At 43.4% G+C, this 25,521-nt stretch overlaps 2 protein-coding genes and 2 pseudogenes across 4 annotated transcripts in view; 2 read left to right on the forward strand and 2 right to left on the reverse strand.

Annotated features, from left to right (window-relative positions):
• Window positions 1-1,346: 1,346 nt before the first annotated feature.
• Window positions 1,347-2,702, forward strand: GPR61 (G protein-coupled receptor 61; the record flags this gene model as incomplete). Its single annotated transcript, XM_084241618.1, has 1 exon — window positions 1,347-2,702. One exon carries the CDS (start codon window positions 1,347-1,349, stop codon window positions 2,700-2,702), a length of 1,356 nt encoding a protein of 451 aa, XP_084097744.1.
• Window positions 2,703-6,937: 4,235 nt separating this feature from the next.
• Window positions 6,938-25,521, forward strand: part of GNAI3 (G protein subunit alpha i3) — a gene marked incomplete at its 5' end in the record, with an annotated part of 42,638 nt that continues 24,054 nt past the window's right edge. Inside the window, one exon of the mRNA XM_084243838.1 lies at window positions 6,938-7,055. Coding sequence (XP_084099964.1) covers window positions 6,938-7,055 — 118 coding nt within the window. The remainder of the gene's footprint in view (window positions 7,056-25,521) is intronic.
• Window positions 11,417-12,169, reverse strand: LOC311177776 (40S ribosomal protein S3a-like; annotated as a pseudogene). The gene has a single exon. The product of its transcript is annotated as a 40S ribosomal protein S3a-like (transcript).
• Window positions 16,398-22,549, reverse strand: LOC311177777 (elongin-B-like; annotated as a pseudogene). Its single transcript has 2 exons — window positions 22,403-22,549; window positions 16,398-17,009 (listed from the first exon to the last, which is right to left on the reverse strand). The product of its transcript is annotated as an elongin-B-like (transcript).

The following is a 25,521-nucleotide window of genomic DNA, read 5'->3' on the forward strand; positions in this document are numbered from 1 at the left end:
TGTGGGTAGCTCCCTGGCGGGGATTGAACTTGTGATGCAGTGGCTGTGGATAGCTTCATAGTGCTACAACTTAACCCCTTGCGCTATCAGGGAAGCACCAAAACTAGATTTCTCTTTAAAAAAAGAAAGTACCCCCAAACAGATGAATGGATCAAGAAGATGTAGTGTATATTCACAATAGAATACTATTCGGCAATTAAAAAAGATAAACTCATGCTATTTGCAGCAACATGGATGAAGCTAGAAGGCATTATGCTCAGTGCAATAAGTCGGAAGGAAAAAGAAAAACATCAAAAAAAAAAAAAAAAGGAAAGCATCAGGCGGTTTCACTTATAGGAGGAATACAGGGAAACCAAACAAAGGCGAGAGAGAGAGAGAGGTGGGGGAGAGAGAGAGAGAGAGAGAGAGAGAGAGAGAGAGAGAACAGGTAAACTACAGATATAAGGCATGGGTGGGGGAGAGGGAAGGGCATCAAAACAGGGGAGAGAAGCACAAGGGACCACAGTGACGGTTCATGGGGGATGCAGTGGTGGAAGATTTATGGGGACTGCACCTGAGGGGAGAAAGCAAATACTGCACAAAAATGAACAATACAAGAAAAAAATATTAATCTACCGCGAGTGCTTAGAACAGGGCCTAGCATGTGGAAAGCGTGTCGTGTTGTCGTTAACAAACCTCACCGGATCCTCCAAACACAGTGGTGAAGTTGCTATTATTCCCTTCATTTTACAGATGCCTTTATGAGGAAACTGAAGTCCAGAAGAGTCACAGATAATAATTCCCAGGCGGGGGACAGGAGACCCAATCTTGTGCTCCTAACCTCCAACAGCTCCTGCCATTCTGAGGAGCCAAGAAATCAGGACATTTACATAAGCAACTTTGAGAGTGGGAATCTAGAAGCTCAGTAGGACCCTGGGAAAGTGAGACGGAGGCTTTGGGATTCAGCCTACCAGTCCTTGACAGGGGAGAAGGGTGTGGGAAAGAGGAAAGGAAGTAGAGAAGGAGCCGGAGACCACTCGGAAGGTGGAATGCTGAGGCGGTGAGGCTCCTGCCTCTGTCTGTCTTCCCAGTCACCAAGGTGGGACCCGGAGGAACTACCACCTGCCGGATAGGAGAGATGCATCCCTGAGCCCTCAGTGACTGGCCTGACGCTCAGCACCTACAGCCCAGCCGAGAGGCCTGGTGCCAAGAGTCTGCACTAGCGGCTCCGGCGGGAGTTGCTTCCCTACCTCCTTCCACCCCCAAACTGGGAAGCCTGGGCCTGGGCTTGCCATCCCAGGGTCACGGGACTAGGATGGGGGATGGGCTTGTGATAGGAGGTGCCCTGGGTGTCCTCTTTCGGCCCCATGGAGTCCTCTCCCATCCCCCAGTCATCCGGGAACTCTTCTACTTTGGGGAGGGCCCCTCAAACCCCAGGTCCTTCTACTGCCAGCGGGGTCCCCGAAGTGGGGCTACGGGACGTGGCTTCCGAATCTGTGGCCCTCTTCTTCATGCTCCTGCTGGACTTGACCGCGGTGGCCGGCAACGCTGCCGTGATGGCTGTTATCGCCAAGACGCCCGCCCTCCGAAAATTTGTCTTCGTCTTCCACCTCTGCCTGGTGGACCTGCTGGCTGCCCTGACCCTCATGCCCCTGGCCATGCTCTCCAGCTCTGCCCTCTTTGACCATGACCTCTTTGGGGAGGTTGCCTGCCGCCTCTACTTGTTCCTGAGCATATGCTTCGTCAGCCTGGCCATTCTCTCGGTGTCGGCCATCAATGTGGAGCGCTACTACTACGTGGTCCACCCCATGCGCTATGAGGTGCGCATGACCCTGGGGCTGGTGGCCTCTGTGCTGGTGGGTGTGTGGGTGAAGGCCTTGGCGATGGCTTCTGTGCCGGTGTTGGGAAGGGTCTCCTGGGAGGAGGGAGCTCCCAGCATCCCCCCAGGCTGCTCACTCCAATGGAGCCACAGTGCCTACTGCCAGCTGTTCGTGGTGGTCTTTGCTGTCCTTTACTTCCTGTTGCCCTTGCTCCTCATCCTTGTGGTCTACTGCAGCATGTTCCGAGTGGCCCGCGTGGCTGCCATGCAGCACGGGCCGCTGCCCACGTGGATGGAGACGCCCCGACAACGCTCCGAGTCTCTCAGCAGTCGCTCAACTATGGTCACCAGCTCGGGGGCCCCCCAGACCACCCCACATCGGACGTTTGGTGGAGGGAAGGCGGCAGTGGTCCTCCTGGCAGTGGGGGGACAGTTCCTGCTCTGCTGGCTGCCCTACTTTTCTTTCCACCTCTACGTTGCCCTGAGTGCTCAACCCATCTCAACCGGGCAGGTGGAGAGTGTGGTGACCTGGATAGGCTACTTCTGCTTCACTTCCAACCCTTTCTTCTACGGCTGTCTTAACCGGCAGATCCGCGGGGAGCTCAGCAAGCAGTTTGTCTGCTTCTTCAAGTCAGCTCCAGAGGAGGAGCTGAGGCTACCCAGCAGGGAGGGCTCCATTGAGGAGAATTTCCTGCAGTTCCTCCAGGGGACAGGCTGTCCCACTGAGTCCTGGGGTGCGCGACCTCTACCCAGCCCCAAGCAGGAGCCGCCTGCTGTTGACTTTCGAATTCCAGGCCAGATAGCTGAGGAGACCTCTGAGTTCCTAGAGCAGCAACTCACCAGCGACATGATCATGTCGGACAGCTACCTCCGTCCTGCCCCCTCACCTCGACTGGAATCATGATGGGCTGCTGGACACCTGGAGGGAGATGGGGCTGGGGGCCAGTTATGACTGCAAGGACCACCTTGAAGGATCATCTTTTCTCAGCTACCTGGGGCTGGGGCTGGGGTCTCTGCACACAGCTTTTGCTTAGTGTTTCTGGATCAGGAACAGAGCCAACAGGATGGATGTGTGGCACAAGCCTTGGACTCGGCTGTGATTCTTGACTATGATGGGAGGCGACCTGGTGAGATGGTGACGAGAGTAAAGGGTCACAAAGGTGAGATGATGCGTCTCAACCCATGAACTTCTCATGTCTCAGGAAGCAGGGAAACTCTAAGGGTAGGAGCTGGAGGATACAGAGCAACAGGCCAGGTTTGCAGTTATTCTGGGGACCCTTCAGGAGACTTCATTTTTCAGTATAATTGTCCAGGGCAGTCATTGTGCCCAAGCAAGGTAAGATAACGACTTGTGTCTTCTCATTTCCTTGCTAGGTTTAAAAAGAGCTACATTACAGCTAACTGTTTTCTTTTCGTTAATACACCCTTCCCTGGTTTTAGACCTGAAGTTTCCTTCAAAGTGGTTATTTTCCTTTCCTGATTTTGGCCAGAGGCAAGGGGAGTGGCAAGCAGGGGACACAGAGTAGAAGGCAGGGAAGCTGACTACAGCTCTCCCCACTCTCCAGAAACATGGGAGAGTGGTTTTTTTTTTTTTTTTTTCCCATGATCTCTCCAGAACATGGGAGATCAGCCTTGGGCTTGATCTCAGCAGAGGCAAGAATGCAGGACAGTTCTTCCTCCTTTTCTTTTAGGATGAAGGGGTATAAAGATTGGGGTTGGGTGGCTGAAAGGGAGGTTAGCATTTGACTTGCTAATGTGGCTGGCTACAGAGAGGCCTGGTAATCACCCTGATCAATAACACTGTGAATATTTTTTTTTCCTTAGGACTGGCCTCCCTGATCTCTCTCCTCATGGCAGTGACCCACCTCCAGCCCCCTGGACAATCGGGTACAAGAGACTAAGGTTGGGAATGGGAAGGGTGGGGTTTCCATGGTCCATTAAATGCCTCCCTACTTCCATTCATTGCTCTCAAAATTAGCTTCAGTGACAACTTAAATTTCTCTATCTGCAGCCCTGGGTTGGAGAGGGGCACGGGAGTTGGGCTCAGTTGTTCACTGATTGAAACTGTAGGAATTACGCCAATTGGTATTGGTGGTGGTATTTTCAAGGTAGCGAAATAATTGCAAACTGGACAGGACATCCACCTGGGACTACCTGTCCATCCCACGTCCCTCAATGAATCAGCTAACATTTAAGGCTTGAGGTAGGACCGGCAGATGATATGGTCTGTATTTGAAAAATTCCTGGTTTACTGAGTATCAAAGGGGAAGATGGGCTGGTGGGAGTGGGAGTTTCCCCTTTGAACAGCCAATAAATACTTTTTATTATAAAATCATACTGATATCAACTTTGACTCCTTCAGTACAATTCAGTGCTTACTAGCTGAATACTCAGAATTGTCTGGGAATCACAGAGGATGTATGATCACTGCCTTTGGGAATTCATAGTCTAATTTGATAAGATAGCTTGTATTTTTATAGAGCATTTACCTCTGGTAAAGCTCTGTAGAATGTTTGAGAAATATACTGGAGAATATGTACATGGTTCTAACTCTGAGAGTTCAGTTCACTGCAGCAAAACACCACAACCCTACAGATTGTGGAAAGTGTGGAGCTTGTAAGTGAAACTCTAGTTGAAGAAAATAGTTTATTAAATGAACCTGGGCGATCAGCTTTTTCCCTTTAAATCTAGGAAAATTTCCAGGTTTCTGTCTTCCTATCATTAGATTTACTTTAGTATAGTACCTATTACATTGAGAAAATCCCTTAGGTAGTATATGAACCAAGGAGTGTCTTTTGTGATTGAAGACGTGTTCCTTCTCCCCTTCCTCTAAGATCACAAAGGAGGAATCTCATTCCTAGACAGGGGAAAACTTCCAATCACTAGTAGGCCCTTCGCAATGCCAGCAGGTGGCAGTGTGAGTCCAGCGGAAACACACGGTAAGGCGGGAGGGAAAGGAGAGGGCATTAAACATTGTTTGGCAGCCATTTTATTAATTTATCTTGACTTTCCCTTTGCCCTCCGACCCTTCCTTCAAATACATCAGAGAAGAAAGCTTTAAGAGTAAGGATATATGTAATTCAAGCTGTAATACGGCTATCCTGTAATGCGGGATCTGTCATTTCTGACACTATGATCTCACTGGCGTTTATTACAGAATTTGACATTCGCTGGTTCATTGCCATTTATTTTTCCCTAAGTGGATCGATTGTGAATAAAAATTTCTCTTCTACTGTGCTGAGAACTTTTCCAACAATTTCTGCTATGGTCACCTTCTACGAGTTTTCTAGTCCCTAGGATTGCTTGGTAAAAGTTCTTATGTAATCCTTAGCTCTGAAAGCTTTGTGGACAAAACATCACCTCTTTAACCCACTGAAAACCAACAGGTTGAGGCAATTGTTGTTTCCTGCACCCTGGAGTAACTCCCAATACCAAATGAAAACCTTCTGTTGGCTCTCGCCCTGAAAAATGTTATAGTGGCAGTGTAGAAAAGGGTGAATTGGAGTTAGATATATGAACTGTGGGAGCTTGAGAAAGATGTTTAATTTCTCTGAGCCTATTTCCTCATCTGTACAAATGGGGATAACATTACCTACCTCACAGGGTTGTTGTGAGGCTTAGGAGAGAACACATGGAAGCACTGGCCATTCCTGGGTACTTAAATAAATACTGCTTTTACTTCCCTCTCCTCTTGCCCTTTCCCCCCATTAAGTATCGATTATGGAAAAGCAGTCCCTTTTATTCTAAGTCATTTGGAATTGAGGGGGAGACTTCAATTTCTGAAGAATTGGCACTTTAAAAGTAGTGGTGTATAAGGTTTAGTTGCTCTCAAGAAATCCCTCTAATTAATAAATCATCACTACATAGACATTTCCATTTTATAAAGTTCAGATTCTATTAGGAAAATAACTTATAATTACAAGGTTGTAGGGGTTACACTGTTTTCCTTCCTATAATATATGGTGAAAGTATTTGTGCGGTAATTAAACAGTAAAGGTAATTTAGGACCACCTTCACAGTAGTATCCAGAATTATGAGTAAAAAGACTGGATTTTTCATAGGGGACATATTTTCAGGGATGTGCGAGTTCAGAGACAAATTTTACTAAAACTTCCTCTTTTTTTTTTGTTTTTTGTTACCACAACAGGAAATTTTTAGGAGAGTCACAGGATGCATTGGTTTCTTTTGGGGTATGGCGCTGAGGTTGACCAATCTTGGTAAAATTCCTATGTCCCTAACGCAGGGTCATCTGTTTGCGCTAAAACTGGCTTATTTTGTAGAAAGGCAGCATGGAAACTTTCTGGAGGAACTACATGCTTACCTTCAGGAAACAGAGTATCTACTGGTTTTTTCAAGAGTCCCTCTGCCAACACAGTAATAGGGCACCTCTCAAATCCACAGAAATTCGTATTTGATGGCACAAGGACCAGGGTGCATTTTTAAAGTAGTGGTGGTGGGCCAAGGAGAGGGCAGAAAGGATAAAGTCCTAGGCATGGTCGTTCTTACAGATCTCGGATGTGAGGCGTGGTCAGGATCAGGTTCTGCGGTTTGTTCCCATTCCGTAGATCTGATTGACACGATTCTGAAAGAGAAAGTGTCCAGCACGTGGGGTTGGGGCCCCGGATCTGCGCAGCCAGCGACCAGAGGGGCTTTCTGGCTACTGACAAATTCCCAGATGAAATTACTAAGCGGGCAGAGCGCTCTTATCTGGGAATCCCCAACCCCATCCAGACCCGGCTGGATGACCTCGCGGGTGCAGGACGCCACGAACTGCACAAAGTCCAGTCCCCACTGTTCCTACATTTACCCAAACAAGGCGGCCCCAAAGGTGAAAGGGAACTCAGGGCGAGCGGCGCACTGCGAGCTCCACGGACCCTCTCTGCTCTGCGACCACCGCCCAGGCTCCCCCAGCTCCCCGGGCACTTCCGCTTCCGGCGGCGCCAATTCCCCGCCGGACAGGTCCGAGCCGCGCCCGCCGCGAGGCGTTGCCGGAAGTGGCGCAGACACCGGATATCCGGGTCCTCCTCGAGCGGAGGTAGAGGGCCGCCGCCCAGCGCCAGACGCGGTTCCAGCCAGTCCCGCCGCAGTCGCCGCGGTGTGTGAGTGAGTCCGGACTCGGGCCCCTCTCTCGCCGCCGCCATGGGCTGCACGTTGAGCGCCGAGGACAAGGCGGCGGTGGAGCGGAGCAAGATGATCGACCGCAACTTGCGGGAGGACGGGGAGAAAGCAGCCAAAGAAGTGAAGCTGCTGCTGCTTGGTGAGGGGCCGGGGCGGGGTTGGGGGGTGCTGGGGAGGGCCTGGGCACTCGGGGAGCCCCGAGCTGGGTGTGGGGGGGCCCGTTCTCGCTGGCGGAAGGGACCCCGAAAGGATCTGGAGGGCGTGACGGGTTTGGGCGGGGGTTGGCTTGGTCGCTGGGGCCTTGGAGATTGTAATGAGGGGGTGGGGTTTGGAGCTGTAGGAATTAGACTGGGGAGGGTGTGTCTGCTGGGGTTGTGTGTGGCAATGAGGGCTTGGGAGTGTTGGGGCAGTCGTAGGACGTGGAGACTGTGTTGAGAATTACATGGCAAGCTCATAAAGGAAGAGCTGATGTGAGGGACGGTTTCGCGAGGGTTGGAATGTGGTAGCAGAGAGGACGCGATAGCGTGTTTTGGGCTTTTATGATGGTTTGTGAGTGTGGAGCGTGGTGAGACTCTCCTGGCCGGGTAGAGCTGCGAGGCTTCCGTGATTAGTGTAGGGAGAAGGGCTGGGACAGAGTGGCCACACAAGGACCCTATCATTTGTTAGAGAGTGGACATTTTGAGGCGTTGGTAAAGTGAAGGAACCCTGTATTATCCAGGACATGAAGGGTGGATGATTGGAATGAATGACGCCTCTGGAAGAGACCCTGGGTGCAGAGGCTGGTTGGACTTGTTCACTTTTTTCTAACATTTTTATTCTCTTAAGACTTTTTGTCTCCTCCCCTTGTTTTTATAAAGGGGGAGACACTGTGAGCTGAAGAAATGTAAGGAATGGTTGGTTTGAGGTTTGTGGTGAAAGAGTTAGTGGGCATTATTTTGGGAGTTACTGAAAAGTTGCTCGAGATGATTGCAATGGGAACCGAGTTGCCTTAGGATCAATTACGAAACTGGATATCTTTACTGTTAAGGCTGTGTCAGACTTCTGGTGAGCTATTTTATCTCTTTCAGTTTCTTCAAACTTAAACTATTGACCTACAGGAATTACTGTTTATGTCACCTGACATTCTTTTTGTGCAGATGCATTTTTCATCATTACCTTTAAAGTTTTTGAGAGACCAGACACCGGCTTGTAGAAGCTCAGTAAATCATGAAGTACCCTGGCATTAGCTTACCAATAAGTCAAGCTATAGATTTTCAGGTTAGTATCTTTTCAGGTCCTGCTAGAGAAGAATAAGTAGGCTAATGAATATGCACTTTTTTTAGTAGAAGTATACTTTTTATGTATGCTTTTAATTTTATGTATTTTTTTTAAAAGATTTTAAAAAATTTATTTATACAAGAACTGGGGTACAGGTCAGAGGTGCTGGAGGGTGAGAGAATTCACCAGAGACAGAGTGGGGAGCAGAACAGGCTGATGGACCTAACCTAAGACACTGCTGAGGGGAGCAGCGGGCGAGGCAGGAGAGGTCTGCCATGCCATGTGGGTTTTTCCCTGGCCGGCCGGGAATTGAACCCATGCTGCAGAGGCTGTGGACAGCTTCACAGCGCAGCGCTCAACCTGCTGCGCCACCGGGGAGGCCCTATTTTATTTTTTTTTTTAAGATTTATTTTTATTTATTTGTACATACAAGAGCTGGGGTGTAGGCCAGAGGTGCGGGGGGGGGGGGAGAATTCACCAGAGATAAAGTGGGGAGCAGAACAGGCAGTGAGATCCACTGCTGAGGGGAGCAGTGGGTGAGACTGGAGAGGTCTGCTGTGCCATATGGGTCAGCTCCCTGGCCTGGGATCGAACTTGTGCTGCAGTGGCTAGTGATCGTTTGATAGCCACGGAGACCCAGAAGTTTACTTGTTAAAATAACTGATTTTTTGATAAAAAGAAGTGGCATTTGGGGAAGTGCCTCAGGATGCAAACTTCCAGAGGACAGACTGCTGTAACCTAAGACTAAGTTTGTACTCGGATGTATTGTGTGTACCTGTTGGTCTCTTCATGTTAACATATTTGGTTGTTTGTAGGTTGCTGAAGCCCTGGTATTTTTGGCTATGGGGGAAAGTTATGCACTGGAGTTTAAAATTTCAGTTTGAATACCTCATCTTTCAGCATACATGAATTCAATTTGTAGTTCTAGACTGCCACCTCTATAGCACAGGTGTCATTTGTGAGCGTAGAAGGTGTTCCTTAAATATTTACTGTTGATTAACCCGAGCCAGCTAATGCCAGACATTGCCTCTCAAGTCCTTACAGATATCTAATGTAAGCCACAACACTCGAGGCATTGTTTTCTATGTTCATCCATTGGTTGTCATCTTTTGTGAGTGTTTTGGCTTACGTGAACCCTCAGACATTACAGCAGGACATCAGCCTGCTGTAGATACAGTTGTAGACTATGAGGCTTTGTTCCAAATGGCAGGATTTGGCAGGTAAAACTTAGGTAAGCAAAACTTGTGCAGATGTCTAGAAAAATCTTTATTCAGGATTTTATAAATAGTGCATTGAATTTAAGACAATGTTAAACAAAAATGACTTCAGGAACTTGAAAGGCAGTATTTAAAAATCAAAATACTAAAACATTTGTTTTTCATTTTTGTCAGTTTCATTCCTTTTTAAGTAAGTTTTTATAGTCTTGAGCAAGGTGAGTAAAAAATTCAAATAAGTTGTGGAGACAGTTGTTTTTATTTGGGCACATGTGACGTTAAGAGAGCTTCCTTGCTATTTCTGTGAGAAATATACCCATTAGTATACAGTATACAAGTAGTTTATTTTTCCTATAGTATCCCTCCTTTACTGTACAGTTTTGCTTTGCTTAGTGATCGGGATACTTTCTGAAAAGGAGGTTGTTAGGCGACTTCATTGCTATACAGCTGTCACAAGGTGTAATTAATTATACAAATCTAAATGGAATAGCCTGTGCTTCATACATAGGCTATGGTGTAGCTACCTATTTGTACTCCTGGACTTATATACTGTATGTCATTGGCGAAAATGTTGTTAAGCAGGGCAATACTCTGCCTACAAGTAATTTTTTACTTCACCAATGTGACACAATTGGACTCAGTCTAATTTAAGATCTATCTACTTACCCTTGTCTCTGCTGGCATACAATCCATGTTCATTAACTTTTACTGTATTTTCTTTCTTGCAAGGATATAGTCTAGCCTAGTAATTAACAATATGGGCTCTGACAAAGTTATTTATTCAGTTTCTCTCACCTCAGTTATCTCAGCTTTAAAATGAAACATTTAGGGCCTCCTTGGTAGCCAGCAGGTTGAGTGCGGTGCTGTGAAGCTGACTGCAGCCTCCGCAGCCTCCGGGCAGGCCAAGGAGAATCCCACATGGTGAGGCAGACCTCTCCTGTCTCGCCTGCTGCTCCCCTCAGCAGTGCTTTCGGTCTGTCTGCCTGTTCTGCTCCCCGCTCTGTCTCTGGTGAATCCTCTCACCCTCTCTTACCTCTGGCCTGTACCCCATCTCTTGTATAAATAAAAAATAAAAATTAAAAAAATGAAAAATTTAATAGACAAACTTTGTAGACTTGCTGTGAGGATTAAATATGACGATAATATAAAGTAAAACAGCCTGGCACTTAGTTTTAGCTCAGTAAATAATAGTTATAATTGTTACTGTGAAATCAAAATGAATGGTACAGATTATAGGTACTATAGTAAATCAAGAAGCTAGTCGGGCCTCCCCGGTGGCGCAGCGGTTGAGCGCTGGGTTGCAAAGCTGCCCGCGGCCTCTGCTGCGCCGGTTCGATCCCCGGCTGCTCCCCGGCCACCGGAGGAGGATCCCACATGGTGTGCAGACCTCTCCTGCCACCCGCTGCTCCCCTCAGCAGTGTACTTCAGTCCTTCTGCCTGCTCTGCTCCCCACTCTGGCTCTGGTGAATTCTCTCACCCTCCCGCGCTTCTGACTGTACCCAGTGCATGTATAAACAAAACAAACAAACAAATATAATAAATAAATAAACATGCCTCTAAAAAAAAAAAAGTTAAAAAAAAAAAAGAAGCTAGTGTGGCTGAATTACTACAAGGGAGACTTCAGTATTGTAATTCTTTTATTATCTTTGGTTTGGATTTTCTTTAGTAGTGTTATTGGGAAAATCTGGATATGCCAAATTAGTGTTTAATCACAATATTCTGTAGAGAGACAAAATAATTATGCAGCGCTTCCCAACCAGGGTATAGTGCATAGGATGATACACAAGTGTGCTGTTTGCAATTTTTTATAGTTTTGAAATTTAAAGTGATAGCTCACATTTGAATGTCTGCATATTATTGGCTGAATATGCTTATTATTGAAAATGAGATTGTCCCTTGATAAATATGCTATTGTATATCCTGGATGGATTTTTTTTTTCTTTTATAAAATATCACAAGACCTTTTATTTGTCACCATTGAAAGTGAATTTTAAACAGATTCTTGGGCTGGTGGTTCATATGCATCAACTCATTCAACTTTAACACCTATCTCATTCCTGGTAGCTTTTCCAGAACTACTACCTTCACCATGAAGCTCCATGAGTTTTTCCAATTCAAGCTTGGGCTTTTTCAGCATTTTTACTTTTCTAACAAAGGAATCACAGAGCAGGTGAATAGATTGGCAAGGGCAAGTTCTGTCTGTCCCAGTTGTGCCTGTCATCAGCTTATTCACCATGTAAGTCATTTGTCTTCACCTGTGCAGTGCTGAGCACCATCATCTTCTGGAGTTGGTGGACCTGTTGGTGCTGAGCGTAAGAGGTCTTCTGAATCTGATTTTTTTTTTGGGGGGGGGGAGGGCAAAACCAACACAGGATAGATGAAGCAAATACCCATCCGTAGTCTTGACATCAGCACGAACTTCGGTCATGATCTGCCATTTTTTGATCATGGAGCACATTTTGTCATGGGTAAGATCCGTGACATGAAAGTTAGTCACATAGTTTTTGCTCTGAACATTCTTAGTAATTAGCTTGAATTTTCTAAATGCAACTTCATCATTCTGCAGATCAGCAAGACTCACTTCATATACATCAGATCTAATTTTGGGTCCTTGAGGTCTATGTTTCTTTAAAAAGAACTTGTAGTCTGTTAAATATATTTGCACTATTACAAAGAAGTCTTTTAGTTTGGGGACAGTTGTCTCTGATAAAGGTAGTTCCTCTGTTAGAGAAGGTTGGCGAAACCTGAACCTCTCTGTCCCTCTGGTGTTGATCTGCTTCATCCTCCAGTTCTGGAAAAGGAAAGGGAGTTGATGGGTCTCTGCATATATTTCCTCTTTCTTCCCAACCTTGTCTTTCCCCTCTCTCTTATACAACATGCATTTTTTTTAAAAAACCTTGGGTGTAGGTACCCCTTAGGGCTTCAGAATGTCCACAAACTCTCTAAAATTGTTAACAAAATCTGTGTATTTTTCTGGGAGGAGAAGCCATATTAAAAAAAGTTAGGTTCTTCTATAATACTACTTAATTTCTATTCTTTTTTTTCTTTTTAAATATTTCATTTATACAAAAGCTGGGGTACAGGCCAGATGCGCGGGTGAGTGAGAGGATTCACCGGAAACAGACTGGGGAACAGAACAGGCAGACTGATGAAATTCACTGCTGAGGGGCTCAGTGGGCGAGACAGGAGAGGTCTGCTGTGCCATGTCGGTTGCTCCGAGGCCAGCGGGAATCAAACCGGCACTGCAGAGGCTGCGGACAGCTTCACAGCGCTGCTCTCAACCGCCTGCGCCACCAGGGAGGTCCTAATTTCTAGTCTTTAAAGTCTCCAGTCTTTGACCAGGAAATCCAGCAACTAAGTAAAACTGGAATCTTGCCAAATGCAAAAGAAAAAAAACTAGATATTGCGAAGTGTCTTGTATTTCCTTTTTTCAGAGGACAGTTTTTTATTTGGATTTTTGAAAAATCTGTTTTCTGCACTTGAGATGGTTCCTCTTTCTCCTGATCCCACAGTAAATTGAACGCTGCTTACTGCCACTTACCTCAAGTCAGTATATCAGTTACAGCACTTGCTTCCTCTCTTGGCATCTCTCCCCCAAATCACCTGCTGTGAACTTTTCTGTTACTGCCTCATCATTCTTAAAATCATACAGGTTGAAAACTGAACCCTCTTAAAAACGCTTTTCTTGTTCTCATCTTTGTAACTAGTCAGTTGCCAACTGATATGATTCAGTTGTCACCAGATTTTTTATTTCATAAACCACTAAAATTATTTTTCATTGTTTCACTTAGGATTCCAACATTTTATTTTTCTTAGTTAATACATTTTAAAAAATCCCAAACTAAAAAAAAAAAAAAAAAAATCCCAAACTACTATCTATTATGATTACTAGTTCCCTTTCTTTCCGGAAACCTTTTTGATTCTGCATTTGATATGATCACTCCTCTTTGAACTGTGTAATACTTTTTATGCCTCTTATAGTCTGCCTCATAATATGGTTATTGTTATGGGAAAGAATTGGGTTGTAGGCTAGAGGCGTGGGGGTGAAAGAATTCAACAGAAACAGAGTGGAGAACAGAAAAGGTGAATTTATTGAAATACTCTGCTGAGAGAAACACCGGGTGAGACAGGAGAGGTCTGCTGTGCAAAGTGAGGGTCCCTAGACTCTATTTATACTCCAGGCATCATTGATTGGTTGGGGTGACTAGTGTTGGGTGTGCCCTGATTAATGATCTTGATCTTCAGCTTAACAGCCCAGTTCCCTCCCATGCAGCCTCATCCACTCTCTTTATCTATTCAAGCCTCCCAAATTTACTTGCTGTGCAAGGAGTGGGGGCTTAGTTTTTAAATTTAGTGATGATACCACAACAATGATTTGTATTCATAGCTGCTCCTAACTATATTGTCTTTGAGGTTGGAGAGAAGTAGGTATTTCTCATCTTTATATCTGCTACAGGATCTTATATGTTACTGAGTTTGGCCTGTAGGGAACAGAAACTCAGTCACACTTGTTCCAGTCAAGCAGGGGTTTATTGGAAGAATACAACAGGCAACTTAACAAGCATCAGCCATCCAAGGGCAGACAAGAAGTAAAGTACAACCAGGTTGCATGTGCATGGATTGTGATACTTGCCCTTCACCATCATGTGTCCTAGAGCAGATGGTCACCTGCTCTGTTTTATTGGTAAATCACTTCTTCAGATCACCATGCTGCTCACTTATCATTTTTTGCCCCTACCTACTTCACCCTCCTCAGTCTTCAGCTTTGCTTACTCTGACATCTTTCTGGCTCATAACATGTTGTTTCGGTAGTATAAGTGCTTTATGCCATCTGAATTCAGATTCCCGGGATCCCCATTCCATATTTCTGGGAAATAATACAGGTCCTCTCCTGTCATATTCTTCCCAGCCCCCGCATCCAAAAGTTTGTATTCCTAATGGATATCTTGCATTTGGATTTGGCGATAATACTGCCATTAACTTATATGGGGAAAAAAAATCTGAGCATTCCCAGGATGCTCTGGAACCATAAGAAACAACTAGAACTGTTTAATTTTATTGTGGGGTGGGGAAGAAATACTTTAAGTACCTAGGAGATAGAATATTAGTAGTAAAGACCAAAAATAAAAATGTAGGTCTCATATGAAATGTATAGGTGGTGGACACTAAATTTGTTTACATTACTGAAGTTTGTTTTAAATTTTGTTTTGTAGTAGAAATACAGTACAGTAGTGCTAAAAAACGCATCTCTTTGAACTGATAACTCAATTCAGAAATAGGAGATACCATCAACACAAAGCAGAGAGCACAGAAACAAAATTGGGAGATTAGTCCTAATCTCTAAGCTTTATTTCCCTTTTTCTATAGAATGAGATCCAATCTCAAGGGTCCCTGGTCTGTGAAGTTAATACTCTCAACCAGATGGTATATTTTAGCAAGTTATAAAAGGGGCCATTTTGTGTTACTTCTTTTGATCTTGAGTTGCATTGAAATTAGCTTAACAAAAAACTGTTTAAAATAATTAAAAACTGAAGTTTAGAGTCTGAAAGTTATAAATTCATAAAGTCCCCATAATGTAAATGTTCAAAGAGAATATAAAGAAATTATATTTGAATTTCCCTCCAATTTTAATTGTCTTCATTTTGGTATAATTCTTTTTCAGTTAGAGTTAACTTTAAACCTTTATCTGTGCAGGTTATCCTGTTACCTACTTAGCAATCATCTGTACCATTTCTGTAATTCAAGCTCTCGAACTAAATAACATTGTGTTGGGATCACTGTTTAGTTGTTCTGGTTTTGATACAGCACTCTGTGTAAATAAAATATCCTATATTCCATTTTCTGCTATTAAGTTGTAACAGAAATTAATCTATCTGATATGAACCAAGTAAAGAAGGAGGATACCAAAAAAGACCAAATTTGTTTGACTTGTCCCAGAATAATGGCATAGGGATCTTAGAAGCAAGTACGGGAGAATTTAGTCTTTAGGCCTGAATTTTTGGTTTTCAAATTAGGCTTTGAAGATACTAAAAGGTTTAAGAAAGATTATTAAGGATTAGCTGAGATACTTTGTTCATTGTTCTGTTAGTATATTTTATGTCCATGGCCTCTGTTTTTAATATTCATGCAAAAGTCTCTTCGTTTTTTTGAATGATGTCAGTATTTTACAACTCCAAAATTTCTTGTTGCCTAACTTAAAAGGAAATAGTCTTGTCTCAAAATGTGCACACTTTGTATATTTCGATTGTGTTTGCATCTCCTTCCTGCTGTTAACACTACCCTGGAGATGTAGCAATCATTTAAAACAGCCCTTTTAAAATTAGCAAGGTAGTAGGATTCTTCACATCTTATAATTAATTTTACTGTAATGATTTATTGTGCAACTAGTTATACTGGTCAAATACACAACATTTCTTTGGTCTTTGATATTGGATTTTAAAATTGAAATAGTATCCCTTTGAATTGTAAGAACTTACTAGGAAAGTGTTATACTGTATTCAGATTTCTGTTTTAGTTACTTGTGATATCCTTATATTTTACATTTTTTATTAAATGAATAGTGTTGTATATTATGATATGTGACTTTGGAACTCACCAATATGATTCTACAATCATTAGGTTAAAAATATTTTAAAGTGAGTTGAGAAACTTTAAAACTATTGACAACTCTTGAAAAAGAGCTATTGTAGAAAAGGATTTTGCTCAGGACCTTAGGGTTACATTTTATAAAGCTATTATAAATTATAGAAGGATTGTTTTAGAGTGACATAATTTCAGTGGAACATTTTTCTATTTCCTGAGTCAGAACATGGAAATTATTAACTTCAAAAACAGCACTCTGATGTAATAATTACTAACATGCTTTACATAGATAATGCAGTTCTGACGTATGTGATACGATAGTGCTGTCTTAAACTTTCCATGTAAGTTCTTGCAGTGTTGTTTTTGTTTCTGAAAATAAATACTGAGCTGTCAATTTAATATATCTTTTTCACCATTTTGCAGCATTAACGAATCCTTCCATAATTGGGTTCATTTCAGCTTGTTAAAAAAAACCCAACAGTAGCCTGCCTTCATTCTTCTACTTGTAAGAAGTATATTTCTTATTCTTTTATTTTGGTTATAATTAAAATCCCCTTTGTCCCCATCAATAGTTGTACTTCTTTCAACTTTTTCTAGACTACTTAAAAATTTTAAGTAAGCTTTTTTTTTTTTGACACCCAAATCTCATTTATTGGTGGGGATGGGGCACCAGGGGTGGGCCCAGGACCCTCTCACTGGACAGCCATTGGCGCTGCTTCCTGAGTCTTGTGGCTTCATCACATCGGGCAGCTCGGGCAGGCTGGAGAAGGGCTCGATACGCAGGGCCTCGAACGTTTTGTCTGCCCGGAAGGCCAGCCCCACTGTGGCCGGGGCCTGTGGCCGCGCTGTTTCACTACTGAGGCCACACTCGCCCAGGGTCTTGCCGTGTCCAGGAGCTGGTCATCCTGGTACAGCTGCTGCTCGTCGGGTGGCCGCTTGAGGATGCCCTCGATGATGCGCTTCAGCTCCAGCGCGGTGCTCGACTCCTTGGCGTCCGTGAAGATGGTGGTCCTGTGGCTCCGGATCCTGAGGATCACGTCCTGGGGGTGGCGGGGCGGCGTGAGCTGAGCGCGGGGCCCCGACCCCCCCGCGCCGCCCCCGCTCCGCCGCCCCCGGCCCTGGCCAGTAAACTTTATTTTGATACAATTTTAGATTTATAAAAAAGTTGAGTGGTGGTCCTTTAGAGCTCCTGTATACTTTTCACCTGGCTTCCCTTAATGTTGACATCTCATATAACTTTGGTGCATTTGTCAACACTCAAAGAGATTACTAATGAAACATAAATGTTAACTCAACGTCACACTTTATTTGGATTTCAGCAGTTTTTCCACTAATAATATTCTTCTGCTCTAGGATCCAATCCAGGACACTGTATTGCTTTTAGTTAAGGGTACATTTTTATTGAACTTTTTACGGTTTTCATTGTTAACTTTATCAAAAATGAGGGCTCATCTGTTAATTATGGTGATGTATCTCGGATCATCTCCTATGAGCACAGATACTTTCCTAGCCCGGAGATGTAAATGAGAAATAGCTAAAACTCTTAAGCATTTCAAGTTGTGGAGAAAGACATACAAAGGAAGTCATCCCACAGGAGGTGACGTTTCGAAGCATTGAGTAGGAACTCTTGGGCCCTGAGGGAAGCACATGGAGACAGAAGGGAAATACTAAGACTAAGAAACGTGGTTGTGAAAATAGTTAGATTTACCTGGAATAATGAGTTGGTGCAGGAGATAAGGCAGGAAATATATGTAATGTATTTGGAGAACTGATTTGAATTTTTAGTAACTGTACCTTAAGCCATATCTCGTTATGAATAGATCTAAAGATAGATACAGGTATAATTTGGGGGAAATAGTCTGGACACTTTGCATTCTCCCCCCTCTTATTATCTGTCTTTTGCCCTTCCATTACTCATTCATGCTGTAACGAAGGATAAGTAGAAGTAAATACATACATAAAACCGAAACTTTTTAAGGTTTTGATTTAATTTAATAGTGTTGGTGCGTGTTTACATGATAAAGGCATATAGTCTCGCAAGTCAACATTTAACATTTCGCTTATGGTGAGTTTTGGAGTATGGTATCAACTTAAATTTGATTTAATAGGCATGAAGTAAAGTTTTGTATGCTTCCTTTAATGTTTGGGAAACTGAGGTAAGAACACGATTGTAACATTTTAGTTTTTATAAATGGTTTTTTGTCTAGCTTTGATAAATTTCATAAGAGAGAAATGGTGACCCATTCAGTACAGCCAGGATTCATTCTTTTGGGGCTGACAGATGACCCTGAGTTGCAGGTTGTAATATTTCTCTTTGTTTTTTTACCTACTTGTTGAGTTTGACAGGAAAACCAATGATTGGCATTCCCACACTGCTAGATTCCTACCTTGGACAGCAATGTATTTCTTCCTGTGGAACTTCTCCCTTGTAGAAAACTCATTCACAACTGCTTGTATTACAGGTTTCTGGTGAGTCTTGAAATAGTTCTGAATAGAACTATTTCATATATAATTTGTAGGACTCACTTATTTAAATAAAACTTTTTTTTTTTTTTTGGATGGTGACTGAATTTTACCTATGTCCTGCGACCTTTATGTGGCTGTATGTAAGCCTCTGCATTACACCACCAGCATAAACAACAGAGGTCGCTACCAACTTCTATTCAGCAGTCCTGATTATTTCTCCTCCAATGATCCTGGGACTCAAGTTAGAATTCTGTACATCCAATGTCATTAATTATTTTATTTGTGGTTCTTTTACCATCCTGCAAATTTCCTGCTACATTTTTAAATGTAAATTTTTGGATATATGAGTTTTAGTGAATGAATTTAACATTCAGTGAACTTTGGAGGACATCTTCACTATATATGAAGAGTTTATGTGTATGGATTAAATGAGATCTTTGGTTTATTTGTGCATTATAGCTCTTAGTAGCATTTCTGTTCACTGCCACTCTAAATAAAACATAACTGTGATTAAAATGTTTGATATATGTTGGGCATACATATATCTGCAAGCTTAATAATACTTACATTTCTATCTCAAGAAAAATTCGAGGCAGAGCTAGTAAGATAATGAACCTTTGCAAAAATTGTTTTTAGTCATATCAGATATTATTCAGTGTTAGCACCCAAAAGGCTTTTTATTGCAATGCTTTCAAGGAAGTAAAAGGAAAGTTACTTACCAGGGGTCAAAAGTAGAACATTGAGGCTGCGAGAGACAAAACATGCATCCCTTAAGCCTTCTTACTATATTCTGTAAAAGTGAGGGAGAGAATTCATGACTTTTAGCAACACAAGTTACCTTGTTTGTTATTCTCAAGTGATAACATTTTGAGGAGAGCTCCTTGGCTTAGGAAGCTGTCTTTCCCACCCGTCACCCTCCTCAATCAAGCCAACATCTTTAGGTGATTTATGAATGTTTAATGACTGTTAGCTTTCCGCTTCATGGTTTATAAGACTTGTAAAATATAGACTCATGTCTCTGTAATTGTTGAGATCTTGAAAAACAATTTGGTACTGTGTGAGTTGGCTGTATTTAGGTTATTAGGGCTTTTTATTTTTTATTTATTTATTTATTTTTTAAAAGATTTATTTATTTATTTATACACGCACTGGGTACAGTCAGAAGTGCGGGAGGGTGAGAGAATTCACCAGAGCCAGAGCGGGGAGCAGAGCAGGCAGAAGGACCGAAGTACACTGCCGAGGGGAGCAGCGGGCGGCAGGAGAGGTCTGCGCGCCATGTGGGACCCTCCTCCGGCGGCCGGGGAGCAGCCGGGGATTGAACTGGCGCCGCAGAGGCCGCGGGCAGCCTCGCAACCCAGCGCTCAACCGCTGCACCACTGGGGAGGCTATTAGGGCTTTTTATATGTTCCCTGCCCTCACTGCATATTTACTTTCTAGAAATATTTAATGAAAAAGTAATTGATTTGGGCCTCCCCTGGTGGCGCGGCGGTTGAGCGCTGGGTTGCGAGGCTGCCCGCAGCCCCTGCGGCGCCGGTTCGATCCCCGGCTGCTCCCCGGCCACCGGAGGAGGGTCACGCATGGCGCGCAGACCTCTCCTGCCGCCCGCTGCTCCCCTCAGCAGTGTACTTTGGTCCTTCTGCCTGCTCTGCTCCCCGCTCTGGCTCTGGTGAATTCTCTCGCCCTCCCACGCTTCTGACTGTGCCCAGTGCTTGTATAAATAAATAAATAAATCTTTTAAAAAAAAAAGTAATTGATTTGGGAGAGGGACACATAGGTGCCTTTATAGATAACTGGTAAGGTTTCATTATTTATGATGGGTTATAGGTATACAAATGTTTGTTTTTTTTTAAACATGTTATAAATACACCCTTTTATATATTCAATATTAATAAAAAATTTAAAGACAAAAAGTAATTGAGTCCATCTGATTTCTGGTCGGGTTATTTTTTTTGTTTTGCTTTTTCTTTTCATCTTTTTCCTTCTTTCCTGCCCACTTCTCTCCCCTCCCTTCCCTTTTTCTCCCCTCCCCCCTTGTCACATGGAACAGAATTTCTTTTTTTTTAAAGATTTATTTATGTACACAAGCACTGGGTACAGTCAGAAGCGCAGGAGGGTGAGAGAATTCACCAGAGCAGAGCGGGAGAGCAGAACAGGCAGACTGACGAGGTACACTGCTGAGGGGAGCAGCAGGCGTGGCAGGAGAGGTCTGCGCTCCATGTGGGATCCTCGCCCAGCGGCCTGGGATTGAACCGGCGCTGCAGAGGCTGCGGGCAGCTTCGCAACCCAGCACTCAACCGCTGCGCCACCAGTGGAGGCCCACGAACAGAAAATTCTAACGAGTACATGGAGTTGTAGGTGGATTATTGTCAGACTATAGAGTTGTTTCATGGGGATGCAGCAGGAGCTGACGAATTGAGCTGCAGGAACTGAGGCAGCTGTGACCTTGGACAGGCTCTTGTCTCTGCCTTGACTTTCTTCTGTTCCCGTCTCTTCTCATAGTCTTCACTATTTTTGCCTCCCTTGGCAGTTTTGTCTTCAGCTCTTTTCCTTTGTTCCCTTTTTTTGTCTCCTTGATCTCTCCCTTTACTCACTTTCTGTCTGTATGCTCTCTGATCTTACGGCATGTTTAAGTCTCTCCAGACCAGCTTCCTCTTCAGTCCTTTTTTTTTTTTTTTTTAATGTGTGTGCTGCTGCCCTATGATGACAAGTGACTGTCCTAGTTCAGGGTGACTTTTGGTAGCACCCAGTGCAGATTCTGTAGATAATACGATTGGTCCTGCTTATCCTCTGGCCCAGGGTGTAGGGTCTCTGTCAGCCTGGCACTGGGTGACTCCTACTTTAGGTATTTACTACTGCTTCAATACAAGGAGGGTATGGCCCAGATCCTATATGGGATATGGGCAGGCAGATAGTCTGAAATTCTGTCTAGTATGTTAGTTGAGTTTTATCAAAAATTTCTTACATGTGTCTTAAACCTTTGCTGTAATTTGATGTGATTGCTTCCTAGAAAAATGGTTTTCAAAGAATATTCATGATCTCTCCGATCACAATTCACTATCATCTTTTACCCTTAAAACATTCATAAATGCATTCATTCATCCGTTGAAAAATATTTGCTATTTTATGTACTTTATTTCGTACTGAGTAGATGATGGATACAAGGACAAGGCAGCTGGACAGAGTTTCATAGTAAGGTTTAGAGGGAAATAAGGAGAATAGGAGGCTTGTGCGTATATCCAAATTTTTTATCAAATATAGTTCTGATGTGAGCATTGAAGTCATAGCCAGGATGGGTGTGGAGCTCAGTAAAGATAGCAGAGGTATGGAAATCTTCTGTTTCTGTTAACTGCCCACATTGAAAATTCCATCCATTGCAACTGGCATTTGCAAAATGTGATTAGGCAACCATGGAATCTTATAGAAACTAAACCATTCATCCCACAGCTATTATGTGTGTGCTCTGGGGGTGTGTCACAAAAAGAAGGCACAATTTTATGCTTTTAAGGACTGTGCTTTTGAGTTCAGAACTAGTGGAGTCCTAAACAGGCACAAACCCAAAATAATTAAAATAATTTGACCAAGTGTTAGTGTTATGATATTTGGGTTTTCAGGAAGAAAGAAGGGCTTTGTTACAATTTTAATCAAAATCTAGAAAACCAATTAACAGTTTAAGAAAAGTGGTGATTAGGAGCTGGAAAGAAAGTCACATAATTTTTTTTTTTCCATTGAGGCCTTTTATTTCCATATGTGTTTTACACCCCTAGAAAAAGAATCCCAGGATTTTCCCTCCTGTGTGTTTTCATCTTGCTTCTTCATGGTCCATGATGCCAGCTGAGGTTGTCAGTACAATGAAACCAAACTGACGAGATGGAAGCAGATTATTCTGCCATTTTTCTAGATCTTTGAGTTGCACATCAAATCTGGGGCTGATCACTCCACAGTTGTTTAACCTGCTTGTGAGGTTCACGACAATTTTCCCAGCTCTGTGATCATCAGTGATTTCAAATTCGCCAATGTAACCATGCTTCATCATCACAATTAGAAACCGGATGATAACTTTGGAGCATGGTCTAATAAGAACCTGGACATCAGCCAGGACATTCATGCGCACCATTATGGCGGCACTGAAAAATGGCAGAAAGAGTCACATAATTTTTTTTAAAGACTAACCAGAGCTGGCTAGAGATGAGATGAAGTGGCTAGAAAGGATAGTTTGGGACTTAATTTTGGAAACTGATGCTAATAAAGAATAATCTATGCCAGCTCAGGGTGGGAGTGCTAACTGTTCAGAGGGAACAGAGGAGGTTTTTGCAAAGAACTGAAGTTTGATTTGTATAGGATTTTCAAGAATGTTTATATGCAGAGACTTGGCATATTTAGAGGGTCATGGGGTTGGTTGGTGAAAACATTGCTCTGATATTTTAGGCTAAGGAAACTTGATAATTTCTCAACAAAAGTAGATCTGACTCCTCCCACAAGACCATAAATTCCTAAACTTATTTGTATTTGAAGTCTCAGTATACAGCAGTTCCAGGCACGTATGAGGTATGTAAAATATAAAAAAAAAACTGAGTAACAGTTTTTTTTTTTTTTTAGTTTCTGCTTCAGATTTATTTGTACAAATAGCACAGGAAGACACCAGTGTCCTGTAGACAGCAGCCTAGGGGTGATACCAGTCCTTCTGTCCTCACACGGGCAGACAGTGTTCTCTATTCTTAAGGCTTTGCGGGGGCCTGGGCACCTTTGGCAGCCTGGGTACCTTTGGCGGCCTGGGTACCTTTGGCAGCCTGTGTTCCTTTGGGGACCTGTGCTGCAGCCGCATCCTTGGCCTGGGTTTGAGCCTTGCCCTTTGGCCGCGAAAGCCTGAGACCCTTGGCGATGCGGGCACGTGCATGTTTCCCAAGCTTGGGGTGAGCGATGTAGGCAAGTCGGCTGAGCTTGCGGCTGCTGCCCTTTGGGATGTTAGCCCTGACCGTCTTGGTCTTTACAAGGGCCTTGATAGCCTCAGCACGTGCACTCATGGCCTTGGCATTGTTGGCCTGCATCTTCTTCAGGCCCTTCTTGTTATGCTTCTTGGCAAAGCGCATGTTCCTTAGGAACTTGGGATCTACCCCCTTAAGAGATTCGTATCTTTGGGATCGGGGTTTCTTGATGCCATTTCTGTGCCATTTTCGGGCGAGGCCCGCGGCTCCCCAGGCGCCTTGAGCCGGAAGAGCTGAGTAACAGTTTTTATTTGCCGTGTGACTTTTTTCCTGTGTGTAATTCTGCTAATCTTTTGCTCAATTAGTAAGTTCCTGCTTTTTGTATTAAATATGGTACTTGAAAAGCATTTTGAATAAAATATCATTTTTGACCTTAATCTGAATTTTTACTCTGATAGTTACTTAATGCCTGTCGATAAGAAGGAATCAGTGGGAACAGGGGATAGTCTTATATTTGGAGATACATGGACTATGCTTCTATGATATTTAGTTATAGATATTAATGGTTATTATCTGTTAAGACTAGCAGTCTAACTTACATGTTCTGCTAGTTGGAACATGGACATAAGAGGTTGACCAGAAAACGCTTCCTTACTCTTACTGCACTTTCTACTCTTTCTCCCTTTTGATCAGGAGTGGTGGCTGGAGGACATGCTCATCACTGTTTTAGGTACCTGTTGTCAATGGTTGGGTAAATGGGTATGGATCCTTTCATGTCTCAGAATTGAAGATGCAATCTGTTTGTTGGCCTTTTAATAAGTGTAGTTATAGACTATGAGAGGGCAGGCAGCCTTACTGTGCATTTACCCTTGACGCTTCACATCCTCCATATGGAGGGACAGTAGAAGGCATTTAGTGCACATGAGGTACTGTGAAGTGGGGTAACTTGCAGGTCTCACAGATAGTTATGGCAGAGCTAGGTCTAAAATCTTCTTGTTCATGGAGTTTATTACTACATTTATTATTAACTTTAAAAATTTCCTAAGCGCCTATGTGTAAATGAAAGGTGAAAATAAGTTAGAAAGAAAAATCAAATTTATTTACCAAGCAAGTTTTCGACCTGCTGTGGGATAGGAACTGTCTATGCCTGTTGTTCTGGTCATATATTCCCATGTATCTAATTATGGGGCCCTATAGAGATGAGTCTTGGCTAGAGGGTTATCCAAAAATAGTGCCATATTGGGACTTAACTGTTCAGACCTCCAGAAAAAAGACTGTGCTGAGTTATAATCCTGGGTTTTTAGCAGTTTAAGATTTCTCCATAGAAACAAGTATTGAAAAGGGAAGGGAGGTGCCACTGGAATAACCACTAGTATAAATCGTAGTGGTACAAAGACCTGTGAGGAATCCTTGAAGAAAAACTGTAGGACCTACCTGGTGGCCCAAGGGGTTAAGTCTCAGCACTATCAAGCTATTGCCAACCACTGCAGCATGAGTTCGATCCCAGCCAGGGGGCTACACACATGGCACAGCAGACCTCTCCTGTCTCGCCCACTGCTCCCCTCAGCAGAGCCTCCTGTTCTGCTCCCCACTCTGTCTCTGGTGAATCCTCTCACTCCCCCCGCCCCGCCCCCCCCCCACCTCTGGCCTACACTCCAGCTCTTGTATGCATAAATAAATAAAAGTGAATCTTTAAAAAAAAACTGTGAGGGAGCAGATGGATGAGAAATGTGGGAGAGGAGGTTAGTAAACAGGAGTATCTAGGGATGAAAATATTTTTTAAAGAAAACAGTTTTTTGTTCCTCAATGTGGGGTGGAGAGAATGACTAATGCTTTGATGTATTTGCTGTGGCTTTTAGGTTATCAGTTGCTGTTTCTAAGCGTGTGAATTGAGATGCCATCTAGGGTTTTATTATTGTCAAACAACTATTGTTTCAAAATGCCATTTCCACGGAAGTTTGAACCAGTGTTACTATCCAAGCGGGTAGTAAACTTTTTGGGCCTTAGCGTTACTTGGTGGTATTCTGAACAGTAAGAACAGCATTCATGAGTAATAGTTGATTAATACCTCCTAGGTGTCAGGCACTGCTCTAAACCTCTACCGTGAAGAAATTCATTGTGCCTGAAAGCATGAAAGTATAAAATAGCATGAGACTGTCATGTC

This window comes from Talpa europaea, assembly GCF_964194135.1.
Source record: "Talpa europaea genome assembly, chromosome: 9".
In the NCBI taxonomy this organism is placed as follows: Eukaryota; Metazoa; Chordata; class Mammalia; order Eulipotyphla; family Talpidae; genus Talpa; species Talpa europaea.